This window comes from Muntiacus reevesi, chromosome 2 (genome assembly GCF_963930625.1).
Source record: "Muntiacus reevesi chromosome 2, mMunRee1.1, whole genome shotgun sequence".
NCBI classification, from domain to species: domain Eukaryota; kingdom Metazoa; phylum Chordata; class Mammalia; order Artiodactyla; family Cervidae; genus Muntiacus; species Muntiacus reevesi.
Window position 1 is genome coordinate 217395568 of NC_089250.1, and position 25088 is coordinate 217420655.

A 25088-nucleotide genomic window follows, 5' to 3' on the forward strand; every position below is an offset into this window, starting at 1 on the left:
AATGACTGACTTTAAACTTTGTTTTTCTAATCTTTGGGACCATATTAACAATTGCCTATTTTATCATTTTCTTTTGTCTTCCTTTGCTTCCTGTTCTCTTCTCAATGACAACATCCGTGTGGACATTTGCATCTCATGTAACAATTTTGTAGATTGATGAGAGCATGAGGAGGCAAGTCCACCTGGCGTCAGGTACAGAACTCAGTGCAGTCAGATCCCTTGTACTGGGCAGGATTACAGGTAAGTAAAAGGAATGGCCTTTTGCCTAATCATGATGTATAAACATGGACCAGAAGAGTCATATTCCAGATATGCTCACACACACACACACACACACACACACACACACACACACACACACACACACAAATTCATCATGTCAAAAGGAACTGCTTGCCTTATTTCAGTTGTGAAGTGAATGATAATCAGGGCAGAAACTGTACTTTCTCAGGGGTGTGTGTAATTGTGAGCTGGGGCATTTTGTAAGATGAGCAAGCATCCTCCTTGAATAGTAACGCCATGCTGGTGTCTGCCCTATGTCAGTCCAGCATAATGAAACATGGTCTCACTCTCACACTTCAAAAATACCGAATAATAAAGGTATAAATAACACACTGTATTTCAATCAGCTGCCAAACGTATAAACCATCATCTAATGATAGCACTAGGATTAGGTCAGAAGAATATGGAGGAGAAAGCAATTGCCATTCTGCTGGTTAGTGAGTATGCTTCAGGGTGTGGCCTGGATCCTGTCTGCGTTGTTGAAGGCAGTGGCCAGCCACTCCTGCTGGCTTATAGTATAACCCAGTGTCTGTCTCAATGCCTTATAATTCTTATTTCTATCCACCAGTCACCTGTGATAATAGCATGGAAATAGAAACATACTCTTGCCATTTTAGCATCAAAACGTGCGCTTTTTAAATACTTGCCAACAAAGACTAAACGGAAAGAGGGGCAATAAATTTTAAAAGAGATTTTCTTTTTAAATATAAATGTGAGGTTGGAGGACTTCCTGTAGTCTGATTTTCATTCCTAGTTTGATATTTCACATTAATCTGGAATATTTTGTCCAAGATAGTAAATGAAATATTTTCTTTTTTGACCTTTTCAATTTTGTACCTTGATATATCTTTTCTTACATTCCCTGTACATAATGTTAGAATCTTGAGAATGCTTGATTAAATCTGTGGGTGAATGATCAGATATTGGCTTTGAGAAGGTTAATACTAAAGTTTACAAATATTTATAGTCTTTCTAGCATTGTGACAAGCGCCAATGTTGTATGCTCTTATTCTCCAAATAAAGGAAATATGAATTGAATTGTTCTTCTAGTATGCTAGATGGACATGAAATATATGTGCACAGTACTACTTAAATATCTGGAAGCTTAACTGGAAAATCCCAAGTGAGTTTAATAGCATAAATCACATAAATTCAACTACAGTAATAAAAAAGATCAAATAATTATAATAAATCTCAATTTCAAGAGTTCCTCAGTCTAGCAGGGTCTGAGTTGAGGCATTTTACAAAAAAATGTAAAATTAAAAAGATTAGAAATTCTAACAACTATGCATAATGTTGATAAAATCATATTTTTGAAGAAATAGCATCTTCAAACTTAATGCCGGATTTGCTGATGAAAATATTTTGTGTGAATAGAAATATGTTAAATATATTATAAAACAATTGGGAAACTGACCTGCATTCTATGAGGAAGATTGTATTAATCAAACAGTAGACTAATAACATTCATTATATAGATACTTGTTTCCCTTTTTATAATGAATATTGCAGATTAGTAAGGAATTAAAGATGTTAATGTTTTTACTCAAGAATAGTGTATTATTGAAACTCATATCACTCATGCTGAAAAATAAGATTAAAATCCAAGTTCCACAGTGAACTTTAGCGTCTGAATCAATTAATTCTCCTAAGAATATAGGTATGAATTAATTGATATCCTAAGGTGTGAATCTTGACCAAAGACTAACATTGCATGTAAATCATGTGTAATTCAAAGGAGACTAATAATTTATGGTCATATGGTGTGGTATATGTATGCATTTACAACAAAATGTTATGTAGTATATTATTACATTTTAATATCCTATGTTCATTTATGGTAAAAATAGATGCTAAAATGGAGCTATTCGTTTTCCAGAGAGTTGCTCCATTATGAAGTTTCTATGTTAGTCGCAGTCCTCCAAGAAGCCATTGTCAAGACAAAATTAACCAAGTGAGGGTTTTTTCAAGGGGACACTTGTGAAAGAGAGCGTGAGGAAAGAGCTTGTCAGACTGCATGCAAGCCTCCTTCCAGTGGGGAGAGAGGGAGGGAAAGTTAGAAGCGCCCTGGACTTCAGCTTGGTGGGGAGCTGAGTCTGTCGGCCACCAGGGGAGTCTCGTGTCTCCAGAGGGTGGGTGTGCCTTGGAGTCTCCGCTGCGGTCAGCTCTTACCTGGGAACAGCCGTGGGAAGCAAGACCCTGGCCCAAGCATGAGGATGAGTGTCAGAGCCTGCACCTGGGGCCCTCGGTCGGTTCCTCTCACCCAGTTGGAGGTCTACAAGGCACATTCTCATGGCCTCGTGCTAACCAACCATGGTTTTCATTTTTATAAGCCCGCTTGGTTCCCTTATCCACTTAGCACATACGCTGGGATCACCTGTTGTGAACACACAGAGAATGCCAGTCAGCAAGGCAGACGTTGCATCTGCCCTCACAGAATTTATGGTTAGTGGGAGAACAGATAATCATAATACACAATGTTTCAGTGTATCTAATTGAGTGTAGTATACCCTATGTTGCTTGGGATAAAATAGCTCCAAATTATCCTCCAAAGTAAAGAAGTTAAAATACCGTGGAACTCCCCTGGCGGCCCAGCGGTTAGGACGAGGTCTTGCACTGCCATGGCCCTGGGTTCAGTCTCTGTCAGGGAACTGGGATCTTGAAAGCTGCATGGTGCAGCCAAGAAAAATAGTAAAATACTTATATCATTTTACAATATCTGAGTATTTCTTTTAAGGGAGCAGAAAATAAACATTAACCAATTTTTATAGAGTTGTCATTTGCCTACATTTTGAACCAAAGACTCAAGGATATGACCATCCACTACCATTTCAGACGGACCCCAGAAATAAAGGGATTCTTCCCCTGTTTTTCATACTCATTCCTTACCCTTGGGAAGAATCATGGGAATAATTTTGGATTATTGTCACTGTTAATCAATATTACTAGCAGATGTTGAGAGGAGGGTAAATTTTAGAAATCATATCAATCTGTACTGTGATGACATGAAAACCATCTCTAACTCCCTACTACACTTAAAATATTTGAGGACTCAGTAACTTTGGCAGTGATAGTCATTAGTAGTTGGGAGCTAGGTTGGGAAGATCAAGCTCTTTGCCAAAGCAGCTCAATTCAGACACTCCTATATTCAATAAAGTACATTACATTTGCTTTTCATATTCAGAATTCACTATAAGGTGAAGCTCTGGATTTTGTGTCTGGATACTTTAATATGTTAGGATAGATTTATGATTTATTTGAGTAAAAGCTGGATGACTTTTTGCACTCATCCTGAGCAGTAACTTTTGTATATTGGAGGTGATTGATGACCATTAAAGATCATTTCTCTCTTCTGAGGCCACAGAGCCAGGAAGTGCTCTTGGATCACTGTGGTGGGATTTAGGCCAGATGTAAATAAAGTCTGTAGTCAGCCAGGAACGGACATCCACTTACCCTGATGAAGAGCTTTGAGAACGATCTCCATGTGTCAGGAATCCTTTATGTAAAACCCACTTCAGAGCCCAGAGGTGAGGAAAATATGTGAGCCAGGTAAGCTAAGGGCACTGCAATTGTGTAAATATATCGTGAAACGTCTCTTAAGATAATGGAGGGTTTATTTTAAAAGAGAAACACCATTTGGAGCAAAAAAAATAGAGTCTACTTTAAAATCGCTTTTTTGTATTCATCAGGTTGATTTTTGAATATTTTTATAATTAAAACATAGGCCATTCTCAGTACTTGGCATGACTTCATCCTTAGCTTGGCTCTCGTCTTTTCCAGACACAGCTATGTCATTTTGAAATTGGCCATACCTAGAAACTTAAAAACAGCCTTTTTCCTCATCGTGATACATGAGCATTGATCAAAAGTGTCATATTCTAAAAGCAGAGAACACTCATGATGTTGAAATGTTTAATCTGATTTTAATTGTAGAGCAAATGATAAGGTAGACACTGGGATTTTGTCAGAAGCACATATAATCACAAGTACGTGCTCCAGGTGGGATGGGCAAGTGTATGCCGTTGACAAGGATTTGGCTGTTAAACATCATAAAACAGAGATCTACTTACACTTCAATAGAGAGCAAATGACAGAAGCCAAAACCCCAAATCCCAAATTATATATCAGCTGCCAAAATCTAGAAACCCTCAGACAGTGATAAAACTCAAATAATTTCTAAAATAAAAAGGAGAAAGCAATTGTTTTATTTCTTTAGTTTACTGATGTGCTAGAAAATGTACCTGCACCAGGAATAAGTAAAAAAATAAAACCATGATCAGGGCCTTACAGTACTGTGTGAGTGAATTTGTTAAAGACCAGGCATTGACGGATGAGAGAGGGAGAGGATGCAATTGACTGGAGTCTGGATACAGGACCTTCGGGGTGGAGAGAGGGCACAGCCACAGCAGAGACATGGGTCTGGCCAGCCCAAGGTCTGCAGCTCTGTCAGAGCAAGGGCAGCGAAATGTGAATTCTGCTCGTGTTGTCTGTTAAGTATAGCCAAGGGCTGGAGATGGTTTCCATGTCATCAGAGTAAGATATTGCTTCCTCTAAATCATCCTCCTTGCTTGGGAGCTGCTAGTAATGCTGTTAACGATGATTGGAGCTAAAAATCGTTCCTACAGTCCACTCTCATTTGTAGAGATGAGGACAGAGAAAACACTTCCTCCATTTCTGTTCTTCCTTCTGAAGAGGCAGACAGTCTTATGTCATTTCTTTGTTAAGTGTGTTCAAAATGTATTAACTACTGAAGCCAAAGTGAATGATTCCTCAATCAGCTCATTTAAGAGACCTACTTAACCAAAGATTACAGAAAAAGACATCTCTCCACAATGTAATTAATCAAAGGAAATATGCAGGTATAAAGGTGTTTGGAAAATTCATTAAGCATTTATTGGGTCACAATTCCACTACATGGAAAAAAAATATCTCTTTTAAGATCGTTACATACTCTTGAAATTGCATAAAAGACTCTCATAGCATAATGTGCCCACATTATGAATAATAACATATTTTAACCTGTTGCAAAATGATTGAAAATTACTGTTCAGAGGCTGAGTGATGTTTACAGCAACGACTTACGACTTTTGTATGTGAGAAATGTCATGGTGCAAGAACACTGACAGCAGAAACTGGTTGGTACATCTTGGTGGGAAGAAGCAGGTTGTGTCAGATAAACTGGGTCCATCTTCCTCGAAAAATTAATAGGCTGCATTACATTGGTTTTGGTTATCCAAACTCGTTAACTTCAGTTATGAGTTCTTTTTTGTTTGTTTACAAATTTATTTGTTATGTTAGGAGAGTTTTCTTAGTCTGAAGATGTTTTCACTCATCGCGAGCAGTAGCTTTGATATATTTAAAGACAGCAACAGTGGGGATCATTTATCTCTTGTGAGACTGCAGAGCCAGGAAGTAACTCAGGTTTCTGCAGTGGAGACCTGGGCCAGAGGTAAATAAAGTGTGTGGTCAGAGGGAAGAGGATGTCTACTGCACCTCCTCAGAAGAGCTTAGGAACAGACCTCAGTTACAGGGATATTTTATGTCAAACCTGCTTCAAAGCCCAGGGGTACATAAGAAAGTTTAATTCAGTTACTTAGGGACACTGTGATTTTGTAAAAGTACAGTCAAATGACACTTCCAATGCGACTGGTCATGCTGACAGCAAAAGAGAAGCTCAGGTTACCCCGAGATGCCTCACTATAAATAACTTGTACATTCATCAGTTCTCAAGGTTGTGTCTCAGAGCAGTAGGCTTGGTTGGCATATAAATACCTTTTATGAAAAGCTGACATTATCTGTACTGTATTTGCTGTCTGCTTTGCCATTTTCCTTTTCTGCTAACTTTTGTCATTGTTACATCCTAGTTGTACTTGCCTATGATGGTAAAAATGTCCCGCTGGGTTTTAGCACTGCTCCTCTGAGTCACTGCACCATTTTCTGGCAAGCTCTCTTTATCTTTATGGATTAAAGGCCTTGAGATCCTTTCTTAAGATGGCCTCGTTTCCATAGGTATGGTCAAACTACTTAGGTTTGTTTTGAGGTTTTTTGTTTTGCTTTGTTGTTACTGTTGTTTTGAGAGCCACAAGAAGTTTCATGAAGCACTTCTGGTTTTAATTGTTCTTCATTTATTTCATATCCTTTCCAGAAATAGTTTCCTCTCTCTGGGTAATAAACAGAAAAGTGCTTCAAACAAATTTTAACTCCTTGGTACTCTATTTTTTTTTTTTTTTTTTTAGAACTTTTAGGAGAAGATTTCTTTACAGGAGCAGAATTCATTCCCTTGGTTGGAAGATAGAGTTGAGGCTAATTTTTTAACAGGCAGGATCACCCTCAAAATCTGGGTTTCTTAGGGATTTTTATAACAAGAAACAATCTAAATGTAATTGTCTCATCAGGATTTCAATGAAGTAAAGAGACTTGTCTTCAATTCCTCCACCTGTTCTGCTCTAACACTTAGATGTTGTTGATATTTCTGGAGTCAGATAAAAGGAAAGATGGATACTTTTGCTCATTGGGTGTATTAGCCCTGTTCTCAGTGCAGCTATCTGATGCTAGGCATTGCTTTTAAGCAACTTAATATAACTGCTAATTTCATTTGGACTCAATTCTGGGAAGATGGCTGCAAAATCTCATAGTTTCTTTCTCTCCAACTTCTAATTTCAACCCATTTAGTCTCCTGAAACAAGGGTGTTGATGATCCAGTCCAGCTGGTGGGGTTCCCTAGAGGCTGCCAGTGAGACTGTGTTCTGAGACTTCCTGCTTCTGGTTGGAAGGGAGCCTGGGGCCCAGCCTACAGGAGCCTTAGGGGAGACCCTGAATTGTGTGGATCCTGAGAAATTCTTGGCTTGTAGAGATCCCTGGACCCCATGGGGAAAGGGCAGCATTGGAAACTCAGGGCTTCTGTCTTCCTGCTTTGACTGAAATGTGAGAACTTCCTCAGTCCTGAAACTTCGGCCAAGTTTTCTGTATCCTGAAGTTGAGTGGGTGTTTGGCAGGTTTTTTCACTGACAAGGATGGCTGATACATTGTCTACCTTCTCTGGGTGTCAACCACCTAAAGAAACAGTGATGGAGAATCAACCAGCAGATGAGAAAAACAACCCTGTATAAAACCCTGGATTCACCAGTGGTCAGATGGGGGAGAAACCAGAACAACCAGAAGTAAGCTATCCAAGGAGACAGACCCCATCCTGAGGGAAATCTAGCAAGAGCAATGCGAGGAAATTCTAGCCAAGCAAAAAAAGACCTTGAGGAACTAAAAGTATGATTTTCCCAGACTTAAAAAAAAAGTTATCTTTATGGATATTTGAAATCGTCCCCTGGAGACACGTGAATGAAGCACTGTTGTTGTTATTCAGCGGCTCAGTCATGTTCGATTCTTTGCGACCCCATGGACTGTGGTGCGCCAGGCTCATCTGTCCTCCACTATCTCCCGGAGTTTGCGCAAATTCACATCTATTGAGTCAACGATGCTATCTAACCATCTCATCCTCTGCCACCTGCTTCTCTTTTGGCCTTCAATCTTTCCTAGCAACAGGGTCTTCACATCAGGTGGTCAAAGTACTGGAACTTCAGCTTCAGCATCAGTCCTTCCAACAAATAAAGGGTTGATTTCCTTTAGGATTGACTGGTTTGATTTCTTTGCAATCCAGGGGACTCTCAAGAGTCTTCTCCAGCACCACAGTTCAAAAGTATCAGTTCTTTGGTGCTCAGCCTCTTTATGATCCAACTTCCACATCCATACGTGACTACTGGAAAAACCACAGCTTTGACTCTATGGATCTCTGTCAAGAAAGTTATGTCTCTGCTTTTTAATATGCTGTCTAGATTTGTCATAGCTTTCCCTCCAAGGAGAAAGTGTCTTTTAATTTTATGGCTACAGTCATCATCTGTAGTGATTTTGGAGCCTAAGAAAATAAAATCTGTAATTGCTTCCACTTTTGCCCCATTTTGTTTGCCACGAAGTGATGGAACTGGATGCCGTGATCTTAGTGTTTTGACTGTTGAGTTTTAAGCCAGATTTTTCACTCTCCTCTTTCACCTTCATCAAGAGGCTGTTTAGTTCCTCTTTCCTTTTTGTCATTAGAGTGGTATCATCTGCCTATCTGAGGTTATTGATATTTCTCCCGGCAATCTTAATTCCAGCTTGGGATTCATCCAGCCCAGCATTTCACCTGACATACTCTGCATCAGTTCAGTTCAGTCGCTCAGTCGTGTCCAACTCTTTGCGACCCCATGAATCGCAGCCTCCTGTCCATCACAAACACCCGGAGTTTACTCAAACTCATGCGCATAGAGTCAGTGATGCCATCCAGCCATCTCATCCTCTGTCATCCCCTTCTCCTCCTGCCCCCAAACCCTCCCAGCATCACGGTGTTTTCCAATGAGTCAACCCTTTGCATGAGGTGGTCAAAGTATTGGAGTTTCAGCTTCAGCATCAGTCCTTCCAATGAACACCCAGGACTTATCTCCTTCAGGATGGACTGGTTGGATCTCCTTGCAGTCCAAGGGCCTCTCAAGAGTCTTCTCCAACACCACAGTTCAAAAGCATCAATTTTTCGGCGGTCAGCTTTCTTCACAGTCCAACTCTCACATCCATACATGACCACTGGAAAAACCATAGCCTTGACCAGACAGACCTTTGTTGGCAAAATAATGTCTCTGCTTTTTAATATGCTGTCTATGTTGGTCATAACTTTCCTTCCAAGGAGTAAGCGTCTTTTAATTTCATGGCTGCAGTCACCACCTGCAGTGATTTTGGGGCCCCCAAAGTCTGACACTGTTTCCACTGTTTCCCCATCTATTTCCCATGAAGTGATGGGACAAGATGCCATGACCTTAGTTTTCTGAATGTTGAGCTTTAAGTCAACTTTTTCACTCTCCTATTTCACTTTCATCAAGAGGCTTTTTAGTTCCTCTTCACTTTCTGCCATAAAGGTGGTGTCATCTGCATATCTGAGGTTGTTGATATTTCTTCTGGCAATCTTGATTCCAGCTTGTGCTTCTTCCAGACCAGCGTTTCTCATGATGTACTCTGCATAGAAGTTAAATAAGCAGGGTGAAAATATACAGCCTTGATGTTCTCCTTTTCCTATTTGGAACCAGTCTGTTGTTCCATGTCCAGTTCTAACTGTTGCATCCTGACCTGCATACAGGTTTCTCAAGCGGCAGGTCAGGTGGTCTGGTGTTCCCATCTCTTTCAGAATTTTCCACAGTTTATTGTGATCCACACAGCTGAAGGCTTTGGCATAGTCAATAAAGCAGAAATAGATTTTTTTTCTGGAACTCTCTTGGTTTTTTGATGATCCAGCAGATATTGACAATTTGATCTCTAGTTCCTCTGCCTTTTGTAAAAACCAGCTTGAACATCTGGAAGTTCTCAGTTCACCTATTGCTGAAACCTGGCTTGGAGAATTTTAAGCATTATTTTACTGGCATGTGAGATGAGTGCAAATGTGTGGTAGTTTGAGCATTCTTTGGGATTGCCTTTCTTTGGGATTGGAATGAAAACTGACCTTTTCCAGTCCTGTGGCCACTGTTGAGTTTTCCAAATTTGCTGGCATATTGAGTGTAGCACTTTCACAGCATCATCTTTCAGGATTTGAAATAGCTCAACTGGAATTCCATCACCTCCACTTGCTTTGTTCATAGTGATGCTTGCTAAGGCCCACTTGACTTCACATTCCAGGATGTCTGGCTCTAATTGAGTGATCACACCATTGTGATTATCTGGGTGGTGAAGATATTTTTTGTACAGTTCTTCTGTGTATTCTTCCCACCTCTTCTTAATATCTTCTGCTTCTGTTAGGTACAGCCATTTCTGTCCTTTATTCAGCCCATTTTTGCATGAAATGTTCCCTTGGTATCTCTAATTTTCTTGAAGAGATCTCTAGTCTTTCCCATTCTGTTGTTTTCCTCTATTTCTTTGCATTGATCGCTGAGGAAGCCTTTCTTATCTCTCCTGGCTATTCTTTGGAACTCTGCATTCAAATGGGAATATTTTTCCTTTTTTCCTTTGCTTTCTGCTTCTCTTCTTTTCACAGTTATTTGTAAGGCCTCCTCAGACAACCATTTTGCCTTTTTGCGTTTCTTTTCCATGGGGATGGTCTTGATCCCTGTCTCTTGTACAATGTCTTGTACAATGTCATGAACCTCCATCCATAGTTCTTCAGGCTCTCTGTCTATCAGATCTAGTCCCTTAAATCTATTTCCCATTTCCACTGTATAGTCTTAAGGGATTTCATTTAGGTCATACCTGAATGGTCTAGTGGTTATCCCTACTTTCTTCAGTTTAAGTCTGAATTTGGCAATAAGGAGTTCATGATCTGAGCCACAGTCAGCTCCTGGTTTTGTTTTTACTGACTGTATAGAGCTTCTCCATCTTTGGCTGCAAAGAATATAGTCAATATGATTTTGGTGTTGACCATCTGGTGATGTCCATGTGTAGAGTCTTCTCTTGTGTTGTTGAAAGAGGGCATTTGCTATGACCAGTGTATTCTCTTGGCAAAACTCTATTAGCCTTTGCCCTGCTTCATTCTGTACTCCAAGGCCAAATTTGCCTGTTACTCCAGGTGTTTCTTGAGTTCCTTCTTTTGCATTCCAGTCCCCTATAATGAAAAGAACATCTTTTTTGGAGTGTTAGTTCTAAAAGTTCTTTAGGTCTTCATAGAACCATTCAGCTTCTTCAGCGTTATTGGTTGGGGCATAGGCTTGGATTACTGTGATAGTGATGGTTTGCCTTGGAAATGAACAGAGATCATGCTGTCATTTTTGACACTGCATCCAAGTACTGCATTTCGGAATCTTTTGTTGACTATGATGGCTACTCCATTTCTTCTAAGGGATTTCTGCCCACAGTGGTAGATATAATGGTCATCTGAGTTAAATTCACCCATTCCAGTCCATTTTAGTTTGCTGATTCCTAGAATGTCGACATTCACTCTTGCCATCACCTGTTTGACCACTTCCAGTTTGCCTTGATTCATGGACCTAACATTCCAGGTTCCTATGCAATATTGCTCTTTACAGCATCGGACCTTATTTCTATCACCAGTCCCATCCACAACTGGGTATTGTTTTTGCCTTGGCTCCATCCCTTCATTCTTTCTGGAGTTATTTCTCCACTGATCTCCAGTAGCATATTGGGCACCTAGTGACCTGGGGAGTTCCTCTTTCAGTATCCTATCATTTTGCCTTTTCATACTGTTCATGGGGTTTTCAAGGCAAGAATACTGAAGTGGTTTGCCATTCCCTTCTCCAGTGGACTTTCCTGATGGTCCAGTGGCTAAGACTCCTTGTTCCCAATGCAGGGGGTGCAGGTTCGATCCCCAGTCAGGAAATTAGATCCCATGTACTGCAACTGAGTTCACATGTTGCAACTAAGTCACAGCACAGCCAAATAATACTCTGCTTAGAAGTTAAATAAACAGGGTGACAGTATACACCCTTGTTGATTCTTTTCCCAATTTTGAACCAGCCCGTTGTTCCATGTCCAGTTCTAACTATTGCTCCTTATGTGAGTGAAGTCATGGACTCACACAAAAACAAGTCCTAAAAGAAATCAGGAGGGAAATTAAAGGCAGTTAATATTCATACAGAGAAGGGTCAGCATGAATACTTGGCAGTCCAGAAGTATACAAGTGGTGAAACTGAACCAGTGGTTGCACACTCAACATATGGAATTTTCCAAGCTGCAGATTAAAAGGGCCCACCATGTTCTATGCATAACTGATGAGCAGAGATACACAACAGGAGCAATCAGATTCAAAAATTCCCTAAATCATAGGGAATCTTGCAAAATGTAAGAAAGAAGAGCCAGAAGACACTGGAGTAATATGTACAGATGACTAAGAAAATAGGGCTGTGCAGAGTCATCCTTAAAACAGACACACAGAAAAATCACCTAATCCATCAAGATAAATTTCTGTTCCATATCCACTCCATCACACTTTCTAATTTACTTCTTCATAGCATTATCGGTCTTCAAAATTCTCACCCATTCCTGTTTCACGTTTATTGTCTCCCCTGCTAGAATATAAGATGCTCGAACAGCAGGGAATGTGTTTCCTGTACATTTAGCTCTTAAAACAAATATTGATTGACCACTTGAAGTTTTGGAGCTTAAAACTTTTTTTATACTATATTTTATAAGAGGTAGATATTTTCAGTCTAAAGGTATAGGATTTTTAAAAGTTGCCTCATATCAAGTTTTTCCAGAGAAGTGAGTCTTATTTATTTACTTTTTGTTGTTGTTGTTATTCAAAACGTAAGATTTTTTTTTTTAAGGTCTATAGACATGTTATTCAAGATTTTAACCCTGGAGAAGAAATATGAGAAGCACTGTTCTGATTATGTTGCTATTAAAGTATATTCCTCTTTATTTCTTGTTAGAGTTTAAAAACAAAAAACAAAACTCTAAAGCAAGAGTGCTCTCTTTTTCTAAAAATACGTATGTTTGAATGTATTTCCATCCATTCAAACGGGTGGCTGCTGTGTGGCGGGACGGAGTTAGTTCTTTGGTTTATACACGAAGGTGAGGAAGCACCTCCTGTGTAACAGGGGCTGGTGTTGAGGGTCCCCTGTGTGGTCACAGAGCCGCAGATTGCCTGTCAGAGCTCTTTGTGTGGGGAGGCAGGGTAGCCTGGTGGTAAAAACACAGCCTCCAGAGCCGGAACGCCTTGGTCTGAATACTGCATCCCCCAGCACAACAGGAACATAATATAATCTCTCTAATTCTCAGATTGTTTTAATGTACTGTGATACTCATGATACTAAACATCTAATCAGTATTTTTATTTAAAATGCATAAATGTGAATGAAAATGGAACAAAAATAAGTGTTCTTCGAAAACCTTGACATAGCAAAGACAGGTTCAATCAGAACTGAGTTGCCCAGAGTCATTTCAAGAATAGCTCTCAAGTAAAAAAAAAAAAAGCACCACAGAGGACATAAACAGAGTAAAAGAAGGAATGTGTCAATAATAAACAGAAGAACCCAACAGGCCTGGAGTCCAGTGCATGAGGCCAAAAACTGAGTAACCTCAGGCAAATCACTAAAATTCTCAACCTACAGGGTCTTGTCTGTGTGTCTTAGATAGGTTATTCATGGCTCAGTTCAGTTCAGTTCAGTCGCTCTGTCGTGTCTGACTCTTTGCGACCCCATGAACCATAGCATGCCAGGCCTCCCTGTCCATCACCAACTCCCAGGGTTTACCCAAACCCATGTCCATCGCATCAGTGATGCCATCCAACCATCTCATCCTCTGTCATCTCCTTATCCTCCTGCCCTCAATCTTTCCCAGCATCAGGGTCTTTTCCAATGACTCAGCTCTCGCATCAGGTGGACAAAGTACTGGAGTTTCAGCTTCAGCATCAGTCCTTCCAATGAACATTCAGGACTGATCTCCTTTGGGATGGACTGGTTTGATCTCATTGCAGGCCAAGGGACTCTCAAGAGTCTTCTCCAACACCACAGTTCAAAAACATCAATTCTTCGGCACTCAGCTTTCCTCACAGGTCAACTCTCACATCCATACACGACCACTGGACAAACCGTAGCCTTGACTAGATGGACCTTTGTTGACAAAGTAATATCTCTGCTTTTCAATATGTTGTCTATGTTGGTCATAACTTTCCTTCCAAGGAGTAAGCGTCTTTTAATTTCATGGCTGCAATCGCCATCTGCAGTGATTTTGGAGCCCTGTAGGGGTTAAACACAAACATGCAAATTAAATTCCTTAGAATAGTGCCTACCATATAGTAAGCATTCATAAATACAATATTTATTTTATTAGTTTTTTAGAAGAGCTTCTCTGATGGCTCAGGCTGTAAAGAATCTGCCTGTAATGCAGGACACATGGGTTTGATCCCTGAGTTGGGAAGATCCCCTGGAGAAGGAAATGGTTACCCTCTCCATTATTCTTACCTGGAGAATCCCATGGACAGAGGAGCCCGGTGGGCTGCAGTCCATGGGGTCTCAAAGAGTTGGACACGACTGAGCGACTAACACTTTCACTTTAAAAAGAGAGACCAAAATGCAAATGTTGGCGTCCACATATGTGCAGCAGAGGGAAGAGGAATCCTACTTTTTTATGATCAAGTTGAGTGGGTGGATGCATCATAAACTGATACCATTTGAATGTTAAAAATATACAATTAATGCCCCTTGTTTAGATTTCATGCTTGCCAAGCATGAAATATCTTCTCCACTGTAAAATTATGAATTAATATTTTGACATTCAAACCAGTCTCTGTCCCACAGTAGTCCCATATTAACCGCATGCTCATTAAAATGGGGGGAGGGTTATCTAGCTATAGGGGATGCACACTGTCTCGGGCTGAGTGATAGATGGACAGTGAAACAGGCAGTGAAGGCTGCACGGGGGTGAACATTTTCACTGCTGGACATGAAGAGTTAAGAGTCCCTGACAGCTTTGAGATACAGCCTCTTACGTAATATCTGCAGGAACCCAGGTCAGTTCATTATTGGACCCATTCTTGTAGAGGCTTTAATGATTTCCAGAGAGCTCTCAATATATTTAATTAGCCATGCTTAAACACTTGTCTTCATTAACCTGGGATATGTCACCAGTAGTTGTGGAAAGACTTAGTGGATCTCTCCTAATAAAGACAAAAGCAAAAGGAATTTAGTAGCTGAGTATATATTGCTGCCGCGTCATCAAGACTAAGACTACTGCGCTGTGGCGTTGCCTGTGGGCACCCTCTGTGTTATCAGCACTGCCACGTGTCTTTGGCTTCACAGGACACAGCGACGTGGACCAGGAGACAGCGCTGGCGGGCGCCCAGGGCTTCCTGGGCTGTCTGTCTGCTGTGCAGGTTGGTCATGTGGCCCCACTGAAGGCCGCTCTGCAGCCCCGCCGCCCCGCCCCCATCACCGTCTCAGGACACGTGACGGAGTCCAGCTGCGTGGCCCAGGCCGGCACTGATGCCACATCTAGGGAGAGGACACACTCCTTTGCAGGTGGCGTATGGTTTTCCTTTACCCAGTCACAAATGGCACGTCCCCTGAATGTTAAAAGCTTCTGATGTTTCTGTGACACTGTATTCCCAAAATGATCTTTTTCCTTAATTTATTTTTAATTGGAGGATGATGACATTATTGTGTTGGTTGGGCTTCCCTGCTGGCTTAGACGGTAAAGAATCCGCCTGCAGTGCAGGGGACCCAGGTTTGATCTCTGGATTGGGAAGATCCCCTGGAGAAGGGAATGAAGACTCACTCCAGTTTTCTTGCCTGGGGAATTACATGAACAGAATCTAATGGGCTACAGTCAATGGGGTCGCAGAGCCGGACAAGACTGAGTGACTAACATTTTCACTTTTCCTTTTGTTGGTTTTTCATACATCATTATGAAACAGTCATAGGTATTTGAAATGAATTCTTAAAACTGGTTTTAACCTTCGGTTCTTTCCCATTTCTTTTTTAGATTCTCAATTCTCAATTCCTTATTCATATGGGCCATTGCATGTGGGTATTGCATAAGTTTACAGTTACAGACATCCCACATTGACCTCTATAATTATGTTCTGATTTAAACTGTTTATGAATTTTTTAAAAGTCTTCTTTTTACTATCCTATATCACCCCATTCCCCTCTTTTTTGTCCTTTAATGTAGATCATTCTGGAACAAGAGATGACAGAGAACCCCTCACTAATACAATCAAAAGTGACTCTGCAGTCATTGGAGGTAACAGAAAGCATGAATGAGCTCTTCTTCAGTACTTAATATCATTCCTAATAATGGTGAATATTTAGCATTATAGACACTATCTATAGGGCTACTGGTAAAGATTCCACCTGCCAATGTAGGAGATGCAGGTTTTATCCCTGGGTGGAGAAGATTCCCTGGAGAAGGAAAGGGCAACCCACTCCAGTATTCTTGCCTGGGAAATTCCATGGACAGAGGAGCCTGGCGAGCTACAGTCCATGGGGTCCCTAAAGAGTCAGACGCTGAGCACAGAGTACATGAAGAATTTATACATGTCCCAAGAGTTATCAGTGAATCCTGAGGTCAGGAAGGTGGTTTATTATTTGTATTGGATTGTCATATAGTCTTCCTAAATTTGCAGCTTCCTTGGAGATTTCCAGTATAAATAATTGATAATTTCACTGAAATACCACACTCAAGTATGAGTATTAGATATTCATTAGGACATAGTACTAATAATGAATATCATTTAGCTTTATAATGGCCATCTGCACTCCCTAGGGTGTTCTGATTGTATTTGAGAAAGTGTCATTTTTTGGTTTCTTGGACACATCACTGCTTCTGCAAGAATTTATGTAACAAGTTGGAAAATGCTGAGATGAACATTAAAAGCATGTGTTTATTGTTGCCTTAATGCTTAATAAAGTGGATTATTTTCATGGTTTAGATGCTCCTCTCAATGAATATTACAGTTGTATTTGCATTTTATCAAATACTAAGCTAGTGGAATAAAAGTAGTTTATTACTTATTTTAAATTGCAAAATTAGTACCAAAAGATTTAAATATATCTTCCTGGCAGTAGAGCAGCATATTCTCTGAGACATAACTTATTCAAAAGCAAGCCCCCACAAAAACCTTTTTCTTCCTGATTAATGTTTTTAAGAATATTATTAATCAGATTATTGAAATGTTAAATGGCTCACCTTTTCTCCATATTCTGCAAATGATGTAGAAAGTAAACAATTATTTTGTTATATTGATTAGACATATACTTAAGCAGCTTATGTGGGCTTATAACTGATGCATTTGGTTGTCTACTTTTTACATCCTTACTTATGTAGACATCAACTTGCTTTAAGTACTTAGAATTTTATTTAGACAGAGAATAGTACTGATCAAAATTTGTGAGAATATTAAAATCCCCATTGCTTTTTCAGTTGTTTTATTTTTTGTCAAATTAATGGCATATAAATTAAAGATGCATAAAATAGGCTCCTCATTTAGTCATGTAACAAGTGAGAAATAAACACTAAAACCCTGTTAGAAGAGTAGTTAAAATCTGCATGTCTAAAATAAATATACTAATATAGCATTAGAACATTAAATAGTAAAAAGTCTAAATTTAAAATTATACCATTTATCAATACAATGCACTCAACATTTCAAATTGGGACTCCTAGTCAAACAAATTGTCTCAGTTTCATAATGAAGAGGAAAAGTTAAAATTTTCCATAACCTCCTGCTTGTTCTGCCTCTGTAACTCAGCTTGCCCCTTGGATCACATCTGGATCACGTAGGTCACATAGTCTTGGAAAGTGCGGACTTACAATACTAGGAACTGGAACTTACCTCACTCACCCTTGTCCTGCTCTTTGCAATTGCCCAGCCCCTGCAAACCTGCTTAATCATGCCTGTCCCTGTAAAGGTCAGGCATTCCCCTCCCCGTCTTGACTGCTATTCCCACGCATGCAAAACCCCCTAGTTTAAACCAGCCTATTGGCATCTAATGTTGCCCACTATAGTCTGCCTATAAAAACTTCATAACCCCTTTGTTCGGGGCTCAGAGCTTGGAGTGTTAACTCCTCTGGGCCCGGAGGCGTAATAAACCTGAGTTCTCCAACTCTCCAGGTGTGGTGCTTGGTTTCTGCAACAATATTGGTGCTTTACTGTATGTTTTCTATACATGGATAAATGTAGTATGAATATAGGGAAATGCAGATACAGAGTTATTGTGTAGTCATGCCAATGTTAGAGCAAGTATTTAATCTTTTTATCATACCTTTGGGCAAAGATTACTGGCAAGATTTGCAGAGTAAAGAAGTAGTGCATTTATAAGTTATTCTGTGTTATTCTAGAATGGAAGCAAGTTGTAGGTTGTGTGTGAAATTCTCACTTGACTCAGAAGCACAGAACAGAGCAAGACTCAATGGAAGGTTTGCTGCTCAGGGTCTCCCCAGGGCCTACAGATCCAGTGGTGTCTGCTTTTGATCACGGCAGGGACTGAGCTTCAGAAGCAGAGCAGCAGGTTGTGGCCATCTAAGCTCCAAAGGCCTTGTCTGGGATCACATGCAATTCATCTGCTAAATCACAGAATACCATTCTCTAGCGTGTTTCTCCATCTGCTAGCATTGTGGTAGATTTCTTCACCTGTTGTCTTCTTGCTCTTAACTTACATCCACTGTGTAATATGAGTTAGTCCATTTAAGTATATTTGAGTTGGCTAATTCTCCTCTTTTTACATTTTAGGCAATCTTTTTCTTGCATTATAAACAGCAAATAAACAGGGTGAGGTGGGGAAATTGATTTTAAAAGACATTTAAAACTGGTGACTCAGACACTAGAGAGAGTTTCTGGTCAGATTTCACAGATAAGAATGGTCGGATTGAGACAGCAAGCTGTGTGATGAAATTACATAATTCATTATAAAAACACATTCACACAGAACTTCAGAGAGTAATGTCACAGAATGCAGCAGGTGGTCATATTTCATTTATAATATCTTTTTTCCTTTCTTTTTTTATCTGGTGTATCATGTTAAATCAAGGTTTTTCTTGGACATAACAAGCCCTGACATAACATTGTCTCTAATCAGTAAAGTTCAGTTCAGTCACTCAGTCATGTCCAACTCTTTGTGACCCCATGGACTGCAGCATGCCAGGCCTCCTTGTCCATCACTAACTCCTGGAGCTTGTTCAAACTCATATCCATTGAGTCGGTGATGCCATCCAACCATCTCATCCTCTGTCGCTCCCTTCTCCTCCCACCTTCAATCTTTCCCAGCATCAGGGTCTTTTCCAATGAGTCAGTTCTTCACATCAGGTGGCCAAATTATATAACACTGTCTCCAGTTACAAGAGATAAATCACATGCATGGAGCAAACCCATTCCAGAGCCCATCCGTGATTTTGTCTGCAGTCGCCTGCTGTCTCTGTGGGCTTCCCAAGTGGTGCTGGTGATAAAGAATTCACCTGCCAATGCAGGAGACACAGGAGATGCAGGAGATATAGGTTTGATCCCTGGGTCAGAAAGATCCACTAGAGTAGGAAATGGCACCCCACTCCAGTATTTTTGCTTGGAAAATTATGTGGGCAGAGGAGCCTGGCAGACCACAGTCCATGGGCCTACAGAGAGTTGGACATGATTGAACACAGCCTACTGTCTACCTACTTCGTCAACTTTCTACACTGAAATGGTTTACGACCTCTTTTTTTAAACCAGAGGCCTATAACCAAGCAATAGGATACTGATAGCAACTCATTACTTTTCTAAGATGAGAAGCAAAATATGTGACAACAAATGGATATTCTGATTTCAATTATTCTTTATTAATATAATAATAATAAAACAATTATATCCATTAGAAAATTCTTCAGATTTCAATAGAGAATTCACTTATCAGATTTATGTTAGCTCTATCAGCAAGGAATTGCTACCCCTCTCAGATAAGGCTGACATAGCCAAAAATCAGCTTAGCCCCTAGCAATATTATTGGCTGTGGTCAATCTACCCATCAGATCGTGTACTCGAGAATCCACTGTGACTGATGAGGACCTTTGAAGTTTCTGCCATCCGTCTCAGATAAGGCTGACATAGCCAAAAATCGGCTTAGCCCCTGGCAATATTATTGGCTGTAGTCAATCTGCCCATCAGATCGTGTACTCGAGAATCCATTGTGACTGATGAGGACCTTTGAAGTTTTGGCTTCAGTTGGAGTAATTAGAGTTGTTTACACCTACTTTAAACTAGAGCAAAGAGTCCTTGTTTTATGGTATGAGACTCCATCTACCTTGCTGTTTTCGTTGTACTTATTTTCATCTGAAAACACTACATTAACCTAGCCACTGATTTCAGCAGAAGAGTCTAAGTATGAGGAACTCTCAAACTTGTGACAGACAACAGTTTTCCAAATTCTACTTTTCATTTGAAAACTTGGCTTTGATCATTGGCATCCTACACTGTCACTTGTTTATCTTGAAGTGACAGATTTACTTCATTTTAGAGAAAATTTCTGCCAGATATCCAAGTTAAAACAACCACAGTTTATCTGTCAGTCGTTCTTTCCAATAAAAACAGTGTTCTTTACAGGAAAAAGCAACTAGTTCAGCTCACAACTCAACTGAAATGTTCACGCTGGCCTTCTTCCGGAGACAGCCATCATACTTCAGTCTGCACTAGAAGTATCAGTAGTTTACAAATACCTTCCATTTCATCACACAAAATGTTAGAAAGTCTTATGGCCAAAGGTCACAATTTGACAAAATGTATAATTTTTAGTGCTTCATCAAGGACATTCTTAAATGAAGCTGGCAGTGCAGTGCCTGCTTACTTTATGAATTCAGTGACCACTTTCAAAGGTTGGTGACCTTGCCTTAGTTCATGTTAAGGTACCAGGAACTTTACCTAACCTTGCTTTGTTCTCGCGGTGGACATATCAACATGGTGAAAAATGCATCTTAGAGTTATTACGGATAGTTTTGACCCTATGGGCCTCCTCAAAGTGTTCCAGGAACTATCAAGGATTCAGAGATCTCACTTTGAAGAAAACCGACTTAACATAATGCCAGAATTGGGAACCATTTAGCATAGCTAACCACTGTGGTATTTAAATTTTTTATTTGCAATCAGATGTCTCAAAAAATCAATATTCTTCATGTAGACATAATCTCATCTATGTATCAGGACCGATATATTTCATAGTCAGGATTATTCATATAAAACTTGTTTTTGCTATTTAGGGATACAACAAATTATTGATAATCAACCTCATTAAAATGTTAACATTTAAGGGGATAAATTAGGAGATTGGGATCAACATATACACACTACTATATGTAAAATAGATAACCAACAAGGACCTATTGTATAGCACAGGGTCTTTACTCAATATTTTGTCATAACCTATAAAGGAAAAGAATTTGAAAAATAATAGATATACATGTATGTGTGTGTATATATATACGTATATATATATATATATATATATATGTATGTATGTATAATGGAATCATGCTATACACCTTAAACTAACACAGCATTGTAAATCAACTAAAGTTCAGTTTTAAAATGTTCACATATTTAAGTATTAAAAACACATTTGATTATTTCATGATGTTACTACTACTATATAGTTTCAAAATAACTAAGCTTGTCTAGGTATTAATATGAGGTGACCCATGGACTTAGAGACATGTAGGTTATATGTTATTAAAAATTATGTATACAAATACACTAAATAATCCGTATACTATACATTCAGAATAAATGAAGGTTAGCCCATAAGACTGACAGAACTCAGAAGTAAACTCAACATATTTTGATACTACTTGATTCAGAAATGCCTGAGGTTTTTTATATTTCCAACTTACATATATCTGATGCTTGATTTTGGTAGAAAATAAATTTATTATGACTTCTTAAACAATGAAGTCTATACAGTTTCTATTTGGACAACGGTTCTGATTTTGTGTTTCTTTTCTCTTCTCTCACTAGGTTTGATAGCTGTTGTGATCTTTATCTTGCTGTGCATCACTGCCATAGCTGTCCGCATTTATCAGCAGAAAAGGTTATACAAAAGAAATGAGGCAAAAAGGTCAGAGAATGTAGACAATGCTGAGGCTGTTTTGAAAAGTGAGCTTAATATACAAAATGCAGTCGGTGAAAATCAGAAAGAGTACTTCTTCTGATTGGCAGAGATGATTTGCCATATAATTACAGTAGCCTGATTTAATAGCCAGGGGCTCTCAAAGAACAAAAAACAAGTTCTTACACTGAATGTACAGGCGATGGATTTGCAGCACTGCCGTGTGGCCACATCCAGACTCGAGATGGCTCCAGGAGGCCTCATCCATTGACTTATTTCCCCTAGTGGTCATTCTGTATAACAAGGATTAGCTATTGCTGTTAATTCCCAGCCATTCTGATACAATCTAAAGCATAAGTTTAATTCACTTGAGAGCTACAGTTTTTCAGTGTGAAAACCGTAGCGCTAGCCTCTCAACCACGTGCTACCTAAGTTGTGTTAGAGGTGAAAATCACAATTGGACTATAATGACCTTGCTTTATTTGAGAACATATGCTGTGTTTGCTTTGGTGTCCCCACGGTGTTATTCATAGACCTGGAAATGCTTCTAAGATCCTGTTTGGCTGGCGTTTGCATCTTCAGTGGCCAAAAGTATATAAACCCCTTTGCCTTTCTCTGTATTGCATTCAATACAATTTATCAATAGTCTGGAAAAATGTTTCTGTTTTCATTGGTTTGTTTGTATTTATCTATTTCGATTTGACTGTTTTTAATGATTTTGAAAACATTAGGTTTTGCGTGTCAGGCTCCAACTCTGAACATAAAATTTGTATGTAACAATACTCAGAAAGTGCATTGGTCATCAGTATGTGATGTTTTACCTTTAAAACTTTTCTGCTTAATTTGTTATCATGGTTTGGTATTGGTAGTAGTTAAGAACCCGGTTAATGCTCACTTCCCAAAGAATGTGAAATGCTTACAAGTAAACTTGTTGATAAAAAACACATACACACACAATTCTTAACAAGGCAAAGAATTATTTTTTTATTTACAACTGTAATGACTCAAATGAAATGTACTTCTGAGAATATTTCCCCCAAATCCTATGTAAGCTTTCTTTACAGGTTTCTAATTCTGTTTTTCTAAACTATATCACCCACTTTTCTTTGATCTCTATTCACTATATAACATGGAGCATCTTCTTATATATTAGAAAAAAAGAGACAATTTGACATGTAAGCTCCATTCTTCATTCTAAATTATATCCCCCACTTCAGGCATATATTTAGCTATGTACTGATCTCCAGGGCATACTTTTTGGAATATAAGCTTCAATCATGCCCCCTTTTTTGCAAAACCAGTAGAGTTATTAAAGTGTGTTCCTTCTAAGGGGTGATGTCATATTATATGTCATATTCTAAGTCTATCATTTCAGTTACTTCTCATTTATGATGATGGGTTAAATTTCTCAAAAAGAACCAAAAATCAATATAACTTACTAACTAGTACATTCTGATTAGGAGATATATACATGCCTGAAACTCAAATAATTATCAATCACTTTATGAAACTATTGCAATAATTACCTTTGAGGCCATGTGAACAAGATGCTTTCATGTAGCTATCTTTGAATTCCACAAGCCAATTATAGCGCAAAGGCACTTTGGCATTTATGCTCATACTTTCCAGGTGTCTGCCAAGGAAAAATTAGATGCTTTAGTTTGTCTGCACCAGAACAATTTGGAAATATGTAAAGTGAACATTTTTTTCCCTTTATTTTCCCTCTTAACTCTCCTTATAAAACCTGCTTGTCCTTTCTCATAGCACTGTTTCATTTTGATGTTTCTATAAATGCTTGACTAAATCTTAAGGATATGAATTAACCATGGTTTATGAAAGACCTATATGGATACATGGCATTCTTTTTCTTTGAAGTCCTGTGGTAGCTGCCAAGGGGTTGAACACCAAAATGGTAGTTTTCATTTGATGCAAAGCTGAATACAATCTTAACAGTCCTGAATCTTTTACACATGTTCTGGTTATTTAGTAGCAGTATTAGCCTGGTTGGGAGCTGGAAGGTAGACAGGCTTGTAGACAGTGAAGTCTCACAGTACTCTGTGGTCTGCACTGCTAGGAACTTTAACATTATGGCATCAAAACGCACTGATATATCATACACCATGGCTTTCATTCCCTGATTTGTAATCTGTTCCTTCTTTTTTCTTAATAAAGTGCATTTTTGAAGTAAAATGCAGAATATATTTTGAGATGTATAAAAGTTTCAAATGAGGGAATTATACTGGATTTTTTTTTTCTCAAAACAGTAAAAAGATGTGTAGATGTATGAGATGTATGCCTTCTTTACTGGTGTTTGTGACTTTTTTAAACTTTTTGGTACACCCCGTGATTATTATGAATTGTTAGCAAAAGTTGCATTTATAATGTGCTTTTCATTTTAACTAGACTCAGAAATGAAAGAAAATATACAAACATGTTTCTTGATTGTAACAAGGAAGTTGAACTAGATTTTACACTTACCCAGAGAACAATAATTTGACTGTTACCAGTTGTTTGCTGAAAGGCTACTTTATGTTTAAATTGGGTGATATCCTTTTATTTCTGCAGAGAATTTGGCCAATGAACCCTATATAGATGCATAGGATCGTATGTAAGAATATAGCACACCCTGCTGAAATATTAAAGTTCAAAAATTCTTTATTGGTTATTTCAAGTGACACAAATGAAAACAGTATGTAATTAACATTCCCTTTTGAGAAGACCAAATTTCTCAAATCTCATTAAATTCAAATATGAAATAAAATGGACTTAGCATGACACATGAAATGAGGGTCACGCCTCGGAAATGACATCTTAATTTCGTAGAAACTATATCCACTCTAGGAAATAGTTCCATTTTTAAAAATCTTTTCCCCAGTGTTGCTCTTTAAAGCAAATTTAATACATTCTTTAGATAGTAAGTTAAAGACAATAACCAGAAGAACCCAGACAACAACCAGACAGAAGTTAAGCATTCCAGATTATCTCTCATCAGATGGTATTATCCTTTGTCTATAAAAAAATAATCCTTGAAACAGAGTCTATCATGCAACTGGTGATCACTGGTATATTATTTAGTGTGAACAGCTCAGTTTTACAGATGAAAAGTCTGAGATGCATATATATGAGGTTATATGGTTATATTCCCAAGGGGACATTTACTAATAGTACTGTGTGAGGCTGTGACAAGAATTTCATTTTTGCTATATACTTTGCTGATCATTAGTGCCTTCAAGACCTGAAGTTTTGACAGTTATTTAGTGTTATAGAAAATTTGAAGGATCT

The 25088-nt window shown here is 38.9% G+C and overlaps 1 protein-coding gene across 2 annotated transcripts in view; it reads left to right on the forward strand.

The window, feature by feature from the left end:
* CNTNAP4 (contactin associated protein family member 4) overlaps window positions 1-24355 on the forward strand; it is a 272200-nt gene extending 247845 nt beyond the window's left edge. Inside the window, exons 21-24 of one of the 2 annotated variants that reach the window (XM_065925058.1) lie at window positions 153-240; window positions 15042-15260; window positions 15913-15984; window positions 21716-24355. In XM_065925058.1, the coding sequence (XP_065781130.1) occupies window positions 153-240; window positions 15042-15260; window positions 15913-15984; window positions 21716-21909 (573 nt within the window). In that variant the 3' untranslated portion in view covers window positions 21910-24355. The remainder of the gene's footprint in view (window positions 1-152; window positions 241-15041; window positions 15261-15912; window positions 15985-21715) is intronic. The other variant, XM_065925059.1, reaches the window with a different exon arrangement.
* Window positions 24356-25088: the final 733 nt, after the last annotated feature.